The sequence below is a fragment of the Phyllobates terribilis genome, unplaced genomic scaffold, assembly GCF_046119375.1.
Source record: "Phyllobates terribilis strain yellow unplaced genomic scaffold, ASM4611937v1 Scaffold_4__5_contigs__length_816908805, whole genome shotgun sequence".
Classification (NCBI taxonomy): domain Eukaryota; kingdom Metazoa; phylum Chordata; class Amphibia; order Anura; family Dendrobatidae; genus Phyllobates; species Phyllobates terribilis.
The window spans coordinates 580,517,857-580,533,203 of NW_027362764.1; the positions used below are offsets into that span (position 1 = coordinate 580,517,857).

General features: G+C 39.3%; 1 protein-coding gene across 1 annotated transcript in view; it reads left to right on the plus strand.

The window, feature by feature from the left end:
* COLEC12 (collectin subfamily member 12) overlaps nt 1-15,347 on the plus strand; it is a 203,938-nt gene that overhangs the window by 41,880 nt on the left and 146,711 nt on the right. The window contains exon 2 of the mRNA XM_073679131.1: nt 3,722-3,772. Coding sequence (XP_073535232.1) covers nt 3,722-3,772 — 51 coding nt within the window. The remainder of the gene's footprint in view (nt 1-3,721; nt 3,773-15,347) is intronic.

A 15,347-nucleotide genomic window follows, 5' to 3' on the forward strand; every position in this document is an offset into this window, starting at 1 on the left:
TGTATCGCAAAAAGATGAGGAAAAAAATATTTAGGCTATGTGCCCACGATGCAGAAATGCTCAGGATTTTTTCCTGAGCGTTTCTGCATCTCCCTGGCAGAAAAAACGCATGCGGATTGTACATGCGGATTGTACATGCGTTTTCCTGCCAGGGCCAAGCGGAAATGAAGCGTTCTTCACATGCATTTCCGCATGCGGGTTGACAAGCGCTTTCCAAGCGATTTTAGCATCACTTGGAAAGTGCTTGTGACAACTCGGTTACACTATATAAATCCATGCAACCGGCATGGATTTATATAGTGTGACCTGAGAGAGTGGTTAAAAATAGTTTTTGCCGCTGCGGAAACTCTTAAAAAACGCATTGTGGGCACACAGCCTTAAACATACAAACGAGAACATTTTTAGAGCCATTAAAAGTGCATGTATGAAAAACCCAAAATTGTGTCTGGTCAGGAACAGGGAAAATGGCTTGGTCCTGAAATGGTTAAAGATGTTGAAAGAAGATTGGTGTATATGAATTCATATGAATGAATGGGAAAAGAAGAGTTGCATCTAACGTGCCAAAAATCTTACCATATCATATCATGTGATGTTACAAAAAAATGGTACCATTTTGGAAATTATTTAAATGTGTTTTCTCTGACACTATATTTATAATGCCCAATTGTGTGCAATTTTTCATCTATTTTTAAACATTAGAGATGACTGAATCAATTTGATGCAGATCAAATTTGTATTGAAATTTTAGGAATTAGCTGAACCCAAAGAATTTGAATAACTTGCAATTTGCTTCGCGGGAAATGACTAAAGTGGAAGCTGCCATTTTACACATTGCAGAAGATTGCAGGAAATAGAGAAGGATAACATGGTTGGAAAGACTTCCCCATAATGCCTTGCAGCTATCACATCACATGGTATATGAGAGATAGTCATAGCCTGTATAAAAGCAATAGATGGAAATGCAGCAGCCATTTTGGGGTGAATCTGGATAGTGAGATTATGTCACATCTCACATTTTATCTACAGATTTAGGAAAAGAAAAATATAAAACACTGAAGAGACATGTTACAATAATAAATGCAAACTGATTAAAATACACAAATCACAGTTTTTGAAGTTGCTAAGACACTACTCGTTTCCAGAATCCACCTGAACACCGGTGACACATGAGTTGAAGCGTGCGAGCTTGTGGGTTATGCACAAACAGCCGCCCCTTGGTTACACAGTCCATGTTATACAGTTCTCAGTGGACACCAAGTTAGGGTTTCTCAGTTCTATAAAATTGATGGTTTATCCTTAGCAACAGCTGTTTGTTGGGCAGTGGCATTTAGTATCTGACAGTGCTAGGTATTGCAGCTTCGTAATGCTCAGTGGGAGACTGCAGAGGCATTTCATTTGAGCATACATATTTGCCTCCAAGCTTCTTCATATAGAAGATTAAAGTTGAAGTAATGCAAATTTCCTGATTTTTTTTCATGTTCATAAATATACATTTATTGTATTAACTTTCTTTGTCACTGGGCACCAGGTTAAAAAATGTTGGCCTTGAATTACGATCTCATTTCCTGGATGTTCTCTAACTTATTCTTTCATGTCCTGCTTTCACATTTTTAGAATTCTATAGCCCGAGATGAATTCCTATAGTAAACCTACTGCCTATATCTTCTATCATCTTGTATTTGGCTTTTCATCTGTGTATCCAAATCCTGCATGAATTATTGCATTCTCAGCCAATGCCTGTCCCAGGAAAAGCTAGGAATGGCCTGAAAAATCATTACGAATGGCAAAATAGGAGGTTTTTTCTTATTCTTCATCTTTGAATTAACTTGAATGTGTCTTTTATGAAATAACTTCTAATGGCAGCTCAGATAGATATTTCAGATGGTGTCTATATATATAGTTATAACTTCTAAAGATATTACCAGTAGAGACGATTATTCATGAAAAAAGGAACTTATGTATGGCTAGAGTAAGGGGGCCAATGTTTGTTATTAAGTTATTGATTATGTAACTTCTGACTCAGAAATTTTTACCTTTTGCCCTTTCCTTTTTACCTCATCTTCCAAGAGACATACTGATCAGGAATTTAGATTGTGAGCCTCAATGGGGACAGTCAAGATGAAATTTATAAAGCCGTCTGTTTCGGACATGAAGATGTAAAATAGTTTTTTATTTATTTTTGAATGAGGAAAAGGAAGGGATTTAAACTTTTATAACTTTTTTATTTTTCAATAATTTTTTAAAACATTTTAAAGTTTTACTTTATATTTTAGTTCTCTTAAAGGGAACCTGTCACCAGCAAAAGCGCTATTAACCTGCAGATATTTGGTTAATCTGCAGGTTAATAGCGTTACTAACCTGCCCGGCGCCTGCACTCAGCCAAAAGCTGCAGTGAGAAAATGAACTTTATTCTCCCAGGCAGCATTTGGTTTCAGTTACAGCGGCAGCGCCGGCGCATGTTCAGTCCCTGGCCCTGACTGCCACTGGCTGTGCATTGGCATGGTTATAGCCGCCCCTCTGTAGTCTCCAGAGCAGTGACTGCAGAAACCAAATACTGCCGGGGGGGAATAAAGTTCATTTTCTCCATGCAGCTTTCTGCTAAGTGCGGGCGCTGGGCAGGTTAGTAACGCTATTAACCTGCAGATTGCCCCTATATCTGCAGGTTAATAGCATTTCTGCTGGTGACAGGTTCCCATTAAGGGATTTAAAAGTGTGATCATATGATTGCTTATACTATAAACTGTAATACTAGTGTATCGCAGTATGTAGTGTAATTACAGTTCTCCTATGAAGCCCAGCCTCTGGCTGTACTTCACAAAGAACTAAGATGGCAGCCACTTAGGCCTTCAGCAGGCCCCTTGCTGCCATGGTAACCCATTGTCTTCTCGCGATCACTTTGCAAGTTGGGCCAATAGGAGCCAGTGTTTGAGTGCACCAGCAATCGCACCATTTAGATGCTACTTTTACTGACTGGCAATTAAATGGTTAACAGTAGCAATCTTAGCTTGCTTTGGCCGCTAATGTTACAGGCAGAAACCGGCTATGTAACACTGAGCCGAAACCCACTCCATACACCTCACAGCGACCTGTGATGAAAATGTACATCATAGATCGTTAAGAGGTTAATGGGTTATTCTAAGATGGGCAAGTTATTACCAATTGCAGATCACTGGGGATCTAACTCCTGGGACCCACAGATCCTGAAAGACGTCACCATAAAATGGAGCAGTGGTTGCTTATGTGTGCCACTCACTGCTCCATGCTTTGTCTAAGGGACCGCCAGAGAAAGTGGAGAATAGTGCCGCCACTCCATTGCAATGAGCCTTTTCAGTTGGACTTCCACAAATAAGAAAATGATCACCTATCCTGCTAATTTAGCAACCCCACTATAAGTGAACTCTTATGTACATTGAAGTTTATGTATGCTACACACAGACTGAGCTCGGAAAACATGAATATTAGGGTCAACATGCCTGACTGTAGAAATGAGTGGAATGTGCCCACCCTTGCCCCTGACTGTAATCTTGCACTGTCATTAGCCCCATTAATACCAGTTAGTGTACTTTCATGCATGGAGGCTGGAAATAAATTAAAAAATAAGGAAAATTTGCTTTTACCTCATACAGAATATTTTACCCTCCTCTGCATGACAACTGGTCAACCTAGATGGAACTTACTGAATATTACTTCATGATTTTAAAACACTTCTTTTTTTTTATAGACGATTTTGCAGAAGAGGATGAGGTACAGTCCTTTGGATATAAAAGATTTGGTAAGTTATGCATTTTCTTTAAAATGAACACCACTTATATTATTTTTACCTGTAATCTGGTGATGATGTAACTAAATCAAAGAAAAAACATGAAACCGAGCTGAAGACTCATCCATGCAGCCCATGAGTCAAGTAAACATACCTTCACTACAAAAGTATAATTGTGGAGGAAAAGATATAGACCCACATGCTGTATACGTTTAACCATTAGTTAAATGTTAGATCCAAGATTCATATTCTTCTCTGGTGGGGAATGTGTCTCCCAGTAATATAGGCTGGATGTGAGCTCAGGGTACTGGTGTCTTCATTAGTTCAGATATCAGCACAGCTTCTATCCTGTATTCATTTCTTCGTCATCTGCTTTCCTCTTTGTCTACAGCCTGCTTTTTCTGCCCTTCCTTTTCCACACTAGAGATATCTGCACAACACTTTCCCTGCTGCTATCTCTAACACTGAGGAAAGGAAGGGGGCCGCAGAAAGAGGCATCAGAATTGAGCAGGAGCTCATCTTTCAGATCACTCAGCTAGATAAAGAAATTACAGATACTCTGCAGAAGTAAAATGGTAGAATATTTTTAAAGGAGACTAATTCTAAAGTTTCATAACTTTGCATTTACTAAGAAAATGAACACTAAAAAAAATCTGTGCAAGGTTGTGTATAGACTTTAAAATGACAACAACTCTATGAAGGGAATGGGGAAGAGCTTTTACAGGTCTTACTATTTAAAGTATTTTGTACTGGTAATGATACTGACAATGGTGTGTACAGGCTGTGTCCCATGACACATTATCATCATCCTAAAATAAATTATTAGGACTTCTTTATTCTGAAAGCCTGCTGCATCTTCTGTCCAGGTAGGATCAATTATATTTAGGATAAGTATTGTTAATAGTTTTGGGCTTTACTGTGAAAACTTGAAAATACACATGTACAGCGTTATAAATATAATTTATAACACATTTGTCATCTGTACTTATGTCATGTGAAAACCACTGATCCCTGGAGAATCTAATTATATGTCCTCTTGATGAACCCTTGTCCGTGTGCCAATGTGGAGATCATTGTCTACTAAAGTCCACCTCTTTATCAAGACCAGATTTCCGGTGACAGAAATTCAGTTCCATGAATATATACCAGCCATCTTTAAAAAGACTACCCCTCCGAAAGACTGATTTTAGAGTATTTTTGATTGATTATCTAAAAGAGATTAAAATGTACGAATCATTTCAATGTATCCAGAGTAATTTTTGTTCCTGTCCACACTCATAAGTGAAAATTACTTTTGGTGAACATACTAGTCTAAAATCTGCAGCTAATGTCCTGATTCTCATGCTTTGTAACTCACTACTACTTTTTATTTTTAGTAGGTTCTTTTTCAGTATTCGGTCAGCACAATAGGTGCTGGAATTCCCTTTCCATTTCTTGTCAGCTTGCATTTTGTGTGCCACCATACAATGGTTTTGCATGTATTCAGGTTGACAGAAAAGGTTGCAGGAGCAGATAGATAAATAACCCTTTCCCTTCCTGTAATCTGGCTCAGCATCTCTGTAACCAGAGACAGATAACGCTTGACAACAGGCAGAGGACAGCAAATTAGACAGGTGGCCGGCACTTTAGAGTTATTTTTTTGGGGATGAAAGTTTAATTTTGGATAAAGTACTTGTATGACATTATTCATTAGCTGAGCCTACGTTTTTGGGGATATCCTTGGTGTACATTGTGATGCACTCATACACTGTATATTGTGGAGTACCTATGTCTGGCTTGTGATGATCGTGTACTATGCTTATTTTAGAGGTTTCATGACCTGTCCACCTGATACTATGCGCATGGTTCTTCTAATGAGTCTTCTAAACACACTTATAATGATGTATGTGACGGGGAACAGAAATGCTAAATATTTACAAGAACTTGTACGATATGATATACTCGGCATTCTGTAGCTGCTATGCGTAAGGGAAGTCTAACTCTGTTTTGTCTTCATATGGGAGAGTAAGTCAAACACACAAAGTGCTGATCTCACATATTGCGAGAGTATACTTAACCTGGCTTTCACTTCTGAATTACAGGCAGCTGCAAACATTTGTTGGTCACTCTTTGGCTTAATTTCCCCTGGCCAAATACCCTCTATGGAGTTCATCATAAGAGTTTATTGTTCGGTCTACAATCTATTTAAAAACATTTTGAGAAATAGAATGGCACATAAAATGTAAATTATTTATACGCTGGTTTTAGTTGAAATTCTCCAGATTTTCAGCCCTTTAGGTAGAATTATGACAAAATCAGTTTTGATGTTGTACTTGGCTAATTTCCCGACCTTTCAGGTGGGGCAGCTTTGAGTTTTTTCATATTTCCTGAAGTAGAGGTTGAAAACGTCTGGGACGCTGTCAGCTGTTCTTCTAAATACAGAAAGTAGAACGATCCTGAAACTCCGAGGGGCTCCTCTTGCTGATGAATGTGGACAGTGTAAATAGTTTTAATGTAAGTTTGCATAAACACGTGCAGGTTTTTGCCAGGTTCTTTTTTTTTATGGAGCTTTGATTAAAAAAAGAGAGAAGTAGCATCTGCTCTTTATACATTAGCTACCTTTATTATCCACAAATAGTTTTGGCTTCAAAAATTGCAGGAAAAAGCCTGAACAAAACTAAATAAAAACTAGTACCAAAAGTTTTCATTCTTGTACTTAGGCCAGGTTCAGTAAATTGTCAACTTTTCATAAAAGCCCTCGCGGGCAGGGTCCTCTCTCCTCCTGTGCCAGTCGGTGACTCGTTTTTGTTCAAATTATTGTACTTGCTGCTTGCTATGTATACCCGTTTTTCACATGTAAAGAGACATCGAATAAATGGCGCTATAATAAATAATAATAAAAAAAAAGCAGTTGATTTTTAATTTATATTGGAAACCGAATGCCATTAGTCATCCATATATGGGTTCTTTACATCCATATCACATCCGTTTTATACGTCAAGAATTTAAAATACAATAGGTAAAATACAGTTTTCTATGTTAATAATTGCAATGAATCCATAAAAGAAAACTGATGCCATATAGATAGAATCTGCACGACATGGGCGAATCTGATCTGAAAAATGAATAATGCTAGCGCATACAGCAATGTGAATAGCCCGACCATCGGTCCACTGAATGCATTGGTCAGTATATGAAGAAGCTTTTCACCCTAAGGTCTCATCCAGTTGTGCTTTTTACTCTTGTATATGTGAAAGAAAAAGAACCCTAATTCATCAGTTTTTCTCATGTGTAAAAAACCTGATGGAGATTTCTCCAGTTTCTCTGGCAGTTAGTTGAGAAATGGACAGCACTAGGATGCCATTTTTTACAGACCCATAGACCATGATTGGTGAGTTTGATTCATGATTTGGATCAAAAATAGGACGTCTCCATTTATTTTTTTGCACTTAGTCTGCAGAAAAACACTCACATGTGGACAGTCCCATAGATTATAATGGGTATGTTCTCTACTAGTAAAAACCATGATTAAGAATGCATACTTGAAAAACAGATGTCTGAATGAAGCCTTACTATGTGAATATTGCAGGCTAAAGAGAAGTTTTCTGATTACAATATTCACATCGCCCTATCTGCACCATGAGTTGGTTGTAGTGTAACTCACCTTCTTCACTCCCTTCTAATTGTCTGAAACATGACATTCTTTATATATAAATAATCAGTAAACTACGCTATATAGTGACAATGTACTCAAAATGCATACACACATGCATTAACTTGCAGCATTGAAAAAACCTCCATGAAGGTTAAAGAGGACCTGTCAATTGCTGAAAACAAGGTAGCTAAATACCTTATAATAATCCCCAAGCTCCCCTGATTCTGCCGTTTTTTTTTTATTTTGCGCTGTGTTATTCCATTTCAAAAATATTCACATTTGTTGTTTTTGGAGTGCAGTATGTGAAATCTCTGCTTGTAGTTCAACTGGTCATTTCTTCACAGTTCTCTCTGGAGACATACACTTTCACCTTTCCCTCCCAGATACTGATTTAGCAGGTTCAGATGCTGCCCAGCTGTTAATAGCAATATTTGGAAGGAAAGGTTGAAAGCGCACGACCCCAGAGAAGACTCTGAAGAAATGCTTTGCTGGAATGCAGGTAGAGATTTCACATATTGAACTCTAAAAGCAATAATTATGAATATCTTGGAAAGGAAGTGACACAGCGCAAAATGGGAAAAATTGGCAGAATTGAGAGGGCTCTTTAATTTTTACATGGTATTTGAATCAATTTTTTGAGCAAGTGACAGATCCTCTTAAAGGGACAATGCAATCGATGCCTTAGACTCTGTAGTTAACATTCAAACTTTAACTTTTGTTTAATTTCGGCTTTAACTAAGGTGGCATGAGCTGGCATGCTTCATTTATCTAGTTGTTGGCTCTGACTTAAAAAAAAACTTTCTGACATGGGTTAGCACTGACCTTAGACAGCGCTGATGCAAAGAAACTATAGCATAATCATGTGCAGAAAATAAACAAGGAAACCATTGATACTGTATTTATTTTGTGCATTTACTTTTTGAGAGAAACTTTCAAGTGGCTTCTCTCATTCGAACATCCTCTCAATGACCTAAATAATCAGTTCCCAAATGGAAAAAGGTTGTTTGATGCTGAGACACTAATCCTCCAAAAGGAAATGCTGAATCTTGATGTATCTGGTGCGGCTGAATGTGATTCCATCCTTCCTAAAGAGAACCAGTCACTAAGAAAGTTTTTGATCTTACTTCGGCTACTTCACTGAGAATTCCTTTTTTTGTTTCTTTGTTTTTAATTACTCAATACAGCCAAAAAATATGGTCTTTATTTAGTGCAAATTTTTATGGTCTTTACCAAAGGGGCGGTGCTCCCTTGGTAAAGGGAGGGGGCAAGGTAATAATGCAGTGCAGTCTAAAGACACATCCATAGGGAATTCCGAGAGCAACACTTCCTTGGTAAAGACCATAAAAATTTCCACCAAAAGAAAGAGCACATATCTCTGGATCCATATAGTGAATAAAAATAAAATAATAAAAATAAATGGAGTGCTCAGGAGAGCAGCAGTTATGAAATAAGAACAAAAGCTGGCCACCAGGTCCTCTTTAAAGCATCATCTCAGAATTAGCTTTTTTTTGCCTTATTTTGTACATAAATTGCCAATTTAATAAATAAGTGACTTTCCAAGGATTAATAATCAAAAATTCTGCTATGTTCATTATCTTCCTCTTCCTCGACTATGGTATGCTTGTACTTAGCTCTTTGCTATCATTTCATCACTGCGGAACGAGAACGTATTGAATGTTTGCTATGTATAGCTTTCCATTCTAAATATTTATTTTTCCAAGTCATTGATGGAGAAACAGTCGTCACCTCGATGAAAGTTTCTGTAATCCAAAGTGGATACTATATAAATCGACGACTGAAGACCAAAACTTAGATTCTTCTAGTTCTATACTCAAGATCAAGATAGCTTTACCCTTCATGTTGTCCCTATTCATGTGTAGTAATTGAAATATTATCTTGGTGGACCAGTTGAGGTTGGAGGTATTTTTTATTGGACATAGTAGAGGAACACATCTCTGATGCAGCAGAAGGTTTGGTGCTATCACTTTCTTTGCCTTCTGTTCCTGGTTAAGCGTGGTTAGGACTATATGAAGAACATGTGTGCCGTGCATTCCTTTTAGACTGTTTTCTTCTTTAATAAGATTATAGTGGTGATGTTTATCCAGGACACTGCTATTTGTATGATATGTCCCCTAATGGTCAAAGCAGATGTATTGAGAAAGGCTTGTGCTATTCCAGTGTGGCCACCCATCACAAGGAGGACTTCACATCTGTGACCCATTACCCTTTGTATGAAGCAGGATGGCACGGAGCACAGATAAGCATTTCACCACTAGGAATGTTAGGTATGTCACTGGTATTAGATGGGAGGACTGGATTGCTTTCACCAGTCAGGAAATTCATTCATGCCTGCGAACATATTGTCTGAGAATCTCACTGGTTTGATGTTCAACTCATGTTTAAAAAGACGAGATAATACCAAATATTTCTTTCCTTAGGGATGATACACAGTAATCATAATATTCTTCTGCGTCATCCTATTTCTGATAATAAATTAAAACCATATTATGATAAAGAAGTCCAATTCATAGCTAATTCATCATTCCTTTTCCGGACAGTTATATCTCTTTGCAAAATTTATTATCTGTTTTTTTTTTCATTGAGTTTTTCAATTAGGACACAAGAAAGTAGGGTAAAATCACAGATGTTGAAATGTGATGCACTCCTTATACACATGTGCATTAACCAACCTATAGACTTCATCAACAAAACAACATGACAATGTCCCTACAGACGGATATTACAATGTCACAATTCAACACACTTATAGTATGTGTCAAATGGGCGTTGAAGAACAAAAATAATTAGAATATGGAGAAACGTCTAAGGAATTATTAGAATGCTATTACAGAGAGAAGTGGTGTGGTTTGTGGTGTTTTATTATGTTACATGCAACAATGCACAACAAGAACAAGTCACAAATGAGATCTGCCAGCACTAAGAGGAAAGGATGATCAACAGTCATTGAACATGCGGCTAAAGTAACTTGTTTCTGAGACGCAAATTCAAGGCAATGTATCATGTTCTCACTTTTGTAAAATATCCATCACCATAAAATCTGTTAAATCTGAAAAAAACACATTATATTGTAAATGACCTTTCTATAGTTTGGATGGAAGTCTATAGGAAAAGGAAATACATCTTCAAGGGCTTTGGATGAGTACACGGACTACTGGTCCTTGGCAAAATTGAGCTTACAACAATGACAATGTAATATGTGGAAACGACTACTATGACAATCTCGACAGAATTTCATGGGGTTGCCTGGGACTTTAACATTGATGGACTATCCTTCTAGTGATGCGCAGCTCCACATCTAAGCAGCTCCATCGGGAACAGCTGATCGGCATGGGTGCCGGGTCACTTTCAGCAGTGGGGTTGGTGTCTGCTCCCTGGGTTAGCTCCTTATAATGTGCACTGACAGTGTTCTCTGTTGCCAGCTCATTACTTTTAATTAGAGCCGGTGAGAGAGTGCACCGTCACTGTGCACTGAGATGAATTTTGCACAGAAAGAAAGGAGCTTATACTGAGCATATGTAGGAATTGTCAACTGACGCATGCTCAGTACACCAATGACTAGTCTATCTGATGAAATGGACGTCACTGACAACACTTTGTTTCAGAATGGGGACAGAGGATGTGGCTGTGATCACAGCCTCTGCCCCTTGATAATGAAACATATGGGTATCCCAGCATGCATTTTGGGTTCTCAAACAAAGCATCATCAAAATGAAAATAGGTAGAAAAAAATATTAAATAAAGCAGTTAGATGAGAGAGGGAAGGGACTTTTTAATTAAACCATAGAAAAACTGTTATATAATTGAAATTAAGAGAGAGACATTTAGGATAAAAATCAATATTATTTTCGGACCACCCCCTTAAATTCCCGGGCAACTTTTTTAAAGGGAATCTGTCAGTAACATTTGCCCCATGCTAGTAGATGAAGTGTAGATTAGGACAGTTTAAAACTTTTCCATGGATACCTATTATATAGTGGCCCAATGCATAGAAATTCATATTTTATTTATATATAAAACTCGCCAATGTACTGGTAGGCGTATGAGTGCATTTTCAGGTCCTTGGCTCCTCTTACCCTCTCGGCGACAGTCCTGCCCTCCACTGCTGCTGGATTGAAAGAGAAGAGCAGAGATGACATCTTGCAGCAGGAACTCTTTCCCATGTGTATGTATGCTCCATGACTTGATTGTAAAGTGCTGCAGAGTTTGCTACATAAATAATGAATGACAATAATGATTCTAGTTCAAAAACTAGAAATGTCGAAAAGATTATTTTACTTTAAAATTCTGACTGAAAACATAAGGAAACAATCCAGTGTTGTGCAAATTAGGAACAATTACATTGCATATCAAAGATCGGGCGTCACCGATATTAATATCAAGATTCTAGGAACTTGTCAGACATAAGGACGCAACCTGGGTGAGGAAGAGGTAAGGTTGGGAAGGGGTAAGCATGTGCGAGTAAGAGCGCTGTGATGGCTGGAGTTCAAGATCAGTGTAAAGGGGCCTCTTGTGTTTTTGTAGGGGAGAAGAAAATGCCTATTTGAGTTCTTACACAAACTTTTGGTTTTTATTTCTAATTTATTCTGTTTTACTGCTTGGGTCTAATCAGTTGAATTTGTTTTTTATAGACTTTCAAAATCGGGGTTTGCAAGTCAGAAGGAAAATTTTTAGGAAAAATGTTTAAACGTAACATTCTAGCTATACCTGTTACACTGCGGTAGATTTATTAAAACTGTTTAAAATAAAAACTGCCTTCGTTGGCATCACATCAGCAACCGATCGCATGAGGTTAAAGGGAATATTTCATCTGTCATCAGATTCATGCTGTCCGAATTACGTGTTTGCAGCCAGGTATGTTTTACACTGAAGTCGGCAGCGGACTGTGTTTCTTAGATGAATAGTCCAATGTAGCCCCCAAATGGCTACTGCCCACTCCAATCCTCAAGACTAACAGGTCTCTCCCTATGTACACACATAGGAAAAGGAGCAGATTAGTCAGCCCAGACACATAGTCCCCTGGTGGCTTTTCATAGTATGTTTTTTTCTGAAATTCCACAGTTTTTCAGAGTACAACCTACCTGTCTGCAATCCTGCAGCCTTAGTGTGATTCAGGCCACATGAATCTGAAGACAGGTTACCTTTATGAAAGAAAAGCTAGGCTCTGATTGGTTATATTTAGGCAAAAAAAGACAATTTTGAAACAATTTTTCTAAATGTGCTCCACTGTGTTATTGCTAATACAGGGCCTTAAAGTGCAGGTGTTTGGCAAAGGGATTTAAAGAGTACCAAAGAGAGAAGACTAGTACTAACCCTCCAGCTGTAAACTAGGCTTAAAGGGAACCTATCAGTCATTTCACACTGCCCAATCCACAGGTAGCATGAATCAGAGCCCGGCTGCACAATTGCAGATAATCATATTTTCTTCTAAAGAGAAAACATAGTTTGAAGGATTCGACCGGGGACTATGGGGAGAGACAAGACTGGTCTGGGGCTGCCCCTGTCAAGTTTTTCCCCGCCCCGCTCTAATTGATTGACAGGTCTCTCCCATGTATACACATAAGGGAGATCTGTCAGTCAACTTGACCAGTGTGGGAATAAGCTATATGTGTTATGATCTGCAACATAAACTAAGTAAAGATGGGGAAGCTGTCCCTACAGTAAGACTAAGCTGAGCCCCTACGTTGTAGCGGGCTACCTGTTCCTTGTGAACAGACCCGCCTTCGTCCTCGGCTAGTCTGAACAGAGACCTATAGAGAAAGGGAGGGGTCCCTAAAGGAACTAAGAACTGGGACAAAAATGGGACACCTCCTAACAGAAGTTGTTGCAGAGCAAACGTTAAACTGACAAAAAGTACTAGAGGTCCCAGAGGACCAAGCGAACTAGAGAGAGATAGGCACAAAAGCACCTGGCTAGAGAGTCAGTCAAAACAACACTGAAGTCCAGCAAAGCCAGAAGGGAGGAGCTGGAATATATAGGCAGATGGTCACGTGAGCGCAAAACCCAAGATAGAAACAAAAACAAACAGGAGGGTTCTAACAGTACTGCCTCTTTTATGAGGATCCTCCGGATCCTCCAGGCCCAGTCCTATCCGGAAATCTCCTGTGGAATGCTCTATCAAGTCTAGGGGCAGAGACATCATCCGCCCTTACCCAGGAGTTATCCTTGGGACCGAAACCTTTCCAAGCGACGAGATACTGCAATCTCCCTCTATGCCCTCTAGAATTCACGATACGAGAAATTTCATATTTGCCGTATTCCACCACCGGAGGAACTGTGACACTGGCATTCCTATCCGATACATCAGCCTTTTTTCAACAAGGAAACATGAAACACAGGATTAATCTTTCAGGAGGTGGGGACCTCCAACCTAACAGCAGACTGGTTAACCACCTGAAGCACCTTAAATGGCCCCACAAACTTCTGGCCCAATTTTTTAGAGGGAATCCTCAACCGCAGATTCTTTGAGGACAACCAAACCATGTCACCCACAGTAAACAAAACCTCTTTACGTTTTCTGTTAAAATACTTCTTGGACTTTTTGTTAGCCTCTTGAAGGTTACAACGAACATTAGTCCAAACTCTCTCCAAATCACTGGAAAAATTCTCCTCCTTCGGCACCGCCGACCCCAATTTGGAGAACGAACCAAAAGACGGATGTCTCCCAGTACAGCAAAAAAAAGGAGAACACCCAGCAGAGGAGGATGTATGGTTGTTAAGAGCAAATTCTGCGAGTGGCAGAAACTCAGACCACCCCTCTTGATTGTCTGCCACAAAACAACGCAAAAATTGTTCAACATCCTGGTTCTTTCTTTCTTTCAGTCTGTCCATTAGACTCAGGATGATACCCAGACGAAAATGACAAATGGACTCCCAACCTGTCACAAAAAGCACGCCAAAAGCGAGCCACAAACTTAGGTCCCCTATCAGAAACAATGTCGGTGGGAATGCCATGGAGCCTGACAATTTCCTTAACAAACGCCTTAGCGAGTGTCTTAGCGCAGGGTAGCTTAATGAATGGAACCAAATGACACATCTTGCTAAAACGGTCCACGACCACCCAGATGACAGTGAAACCCTTGGACACAGCAAGGTCAGTAATAAAATCCATTGCAAGATGCGTCCAAGGCACACTAGGAACCTCTAGAGGGCAAAGCAACCCCGCAGCAGGGGTATGTGAAGCCTTTGGCCTAGCACACACTGTACATTGACGCACCCACTTGATGACTTCCTTCTGCCACCCAGGCCACCAAAAACTGCGACTGATAAGTCTCTTAGTCTCAGAAATTCCTGGATGACCTGCCAACCGAGACTCATGATACTCCACAAACAAATCTCTCCTAAAGGTTCTAGGCACAAACAACCTCCAATGGGGAGTGTTAGATGGGGCATCCTCTTGGGCTTTCAGAATCCCATCTTCCAAAACGGAGTCTAATGCTGCTACCACAACTCCTTCCTGTAAAATGCTCACCTCCACCTCGGTACCAACCATACTAGAAAAGCTACGAGATAAAGCATCGGCTTTAACATTCTTAGTACCAGGGATATAGGTAACAGAAAAATTAAACCGAGAAAAAAAAAATTCCCACCTAGCTTGACGGGCATTCAAGCGTTTGGCAGCATCCAGATAGATCAAATTCTTATGATCTGTGAAAACCTGAATAGGAAATCTAGCGCCTTCCAAGAAATGACGCCAATGTTCAAACGCGAGTTTAATAGCCAGCAATTCCCGATTACCAAAATCGTAATTAAGTTCAGTTTCTGAAATTTTTTTCGAAAAAAAAGCACAGGGATGTACTCCATCCTTGTTCTCCTGAGACAAAACTTCACCGACCCCCACCGAAGAAGCATCGACCTCGACCAAAAAAGGCTTGGTCTTATCAGGCTGCATAAGGATAGGGGCAGAACTGAACCTCTCCTTGAGATACACAAAAG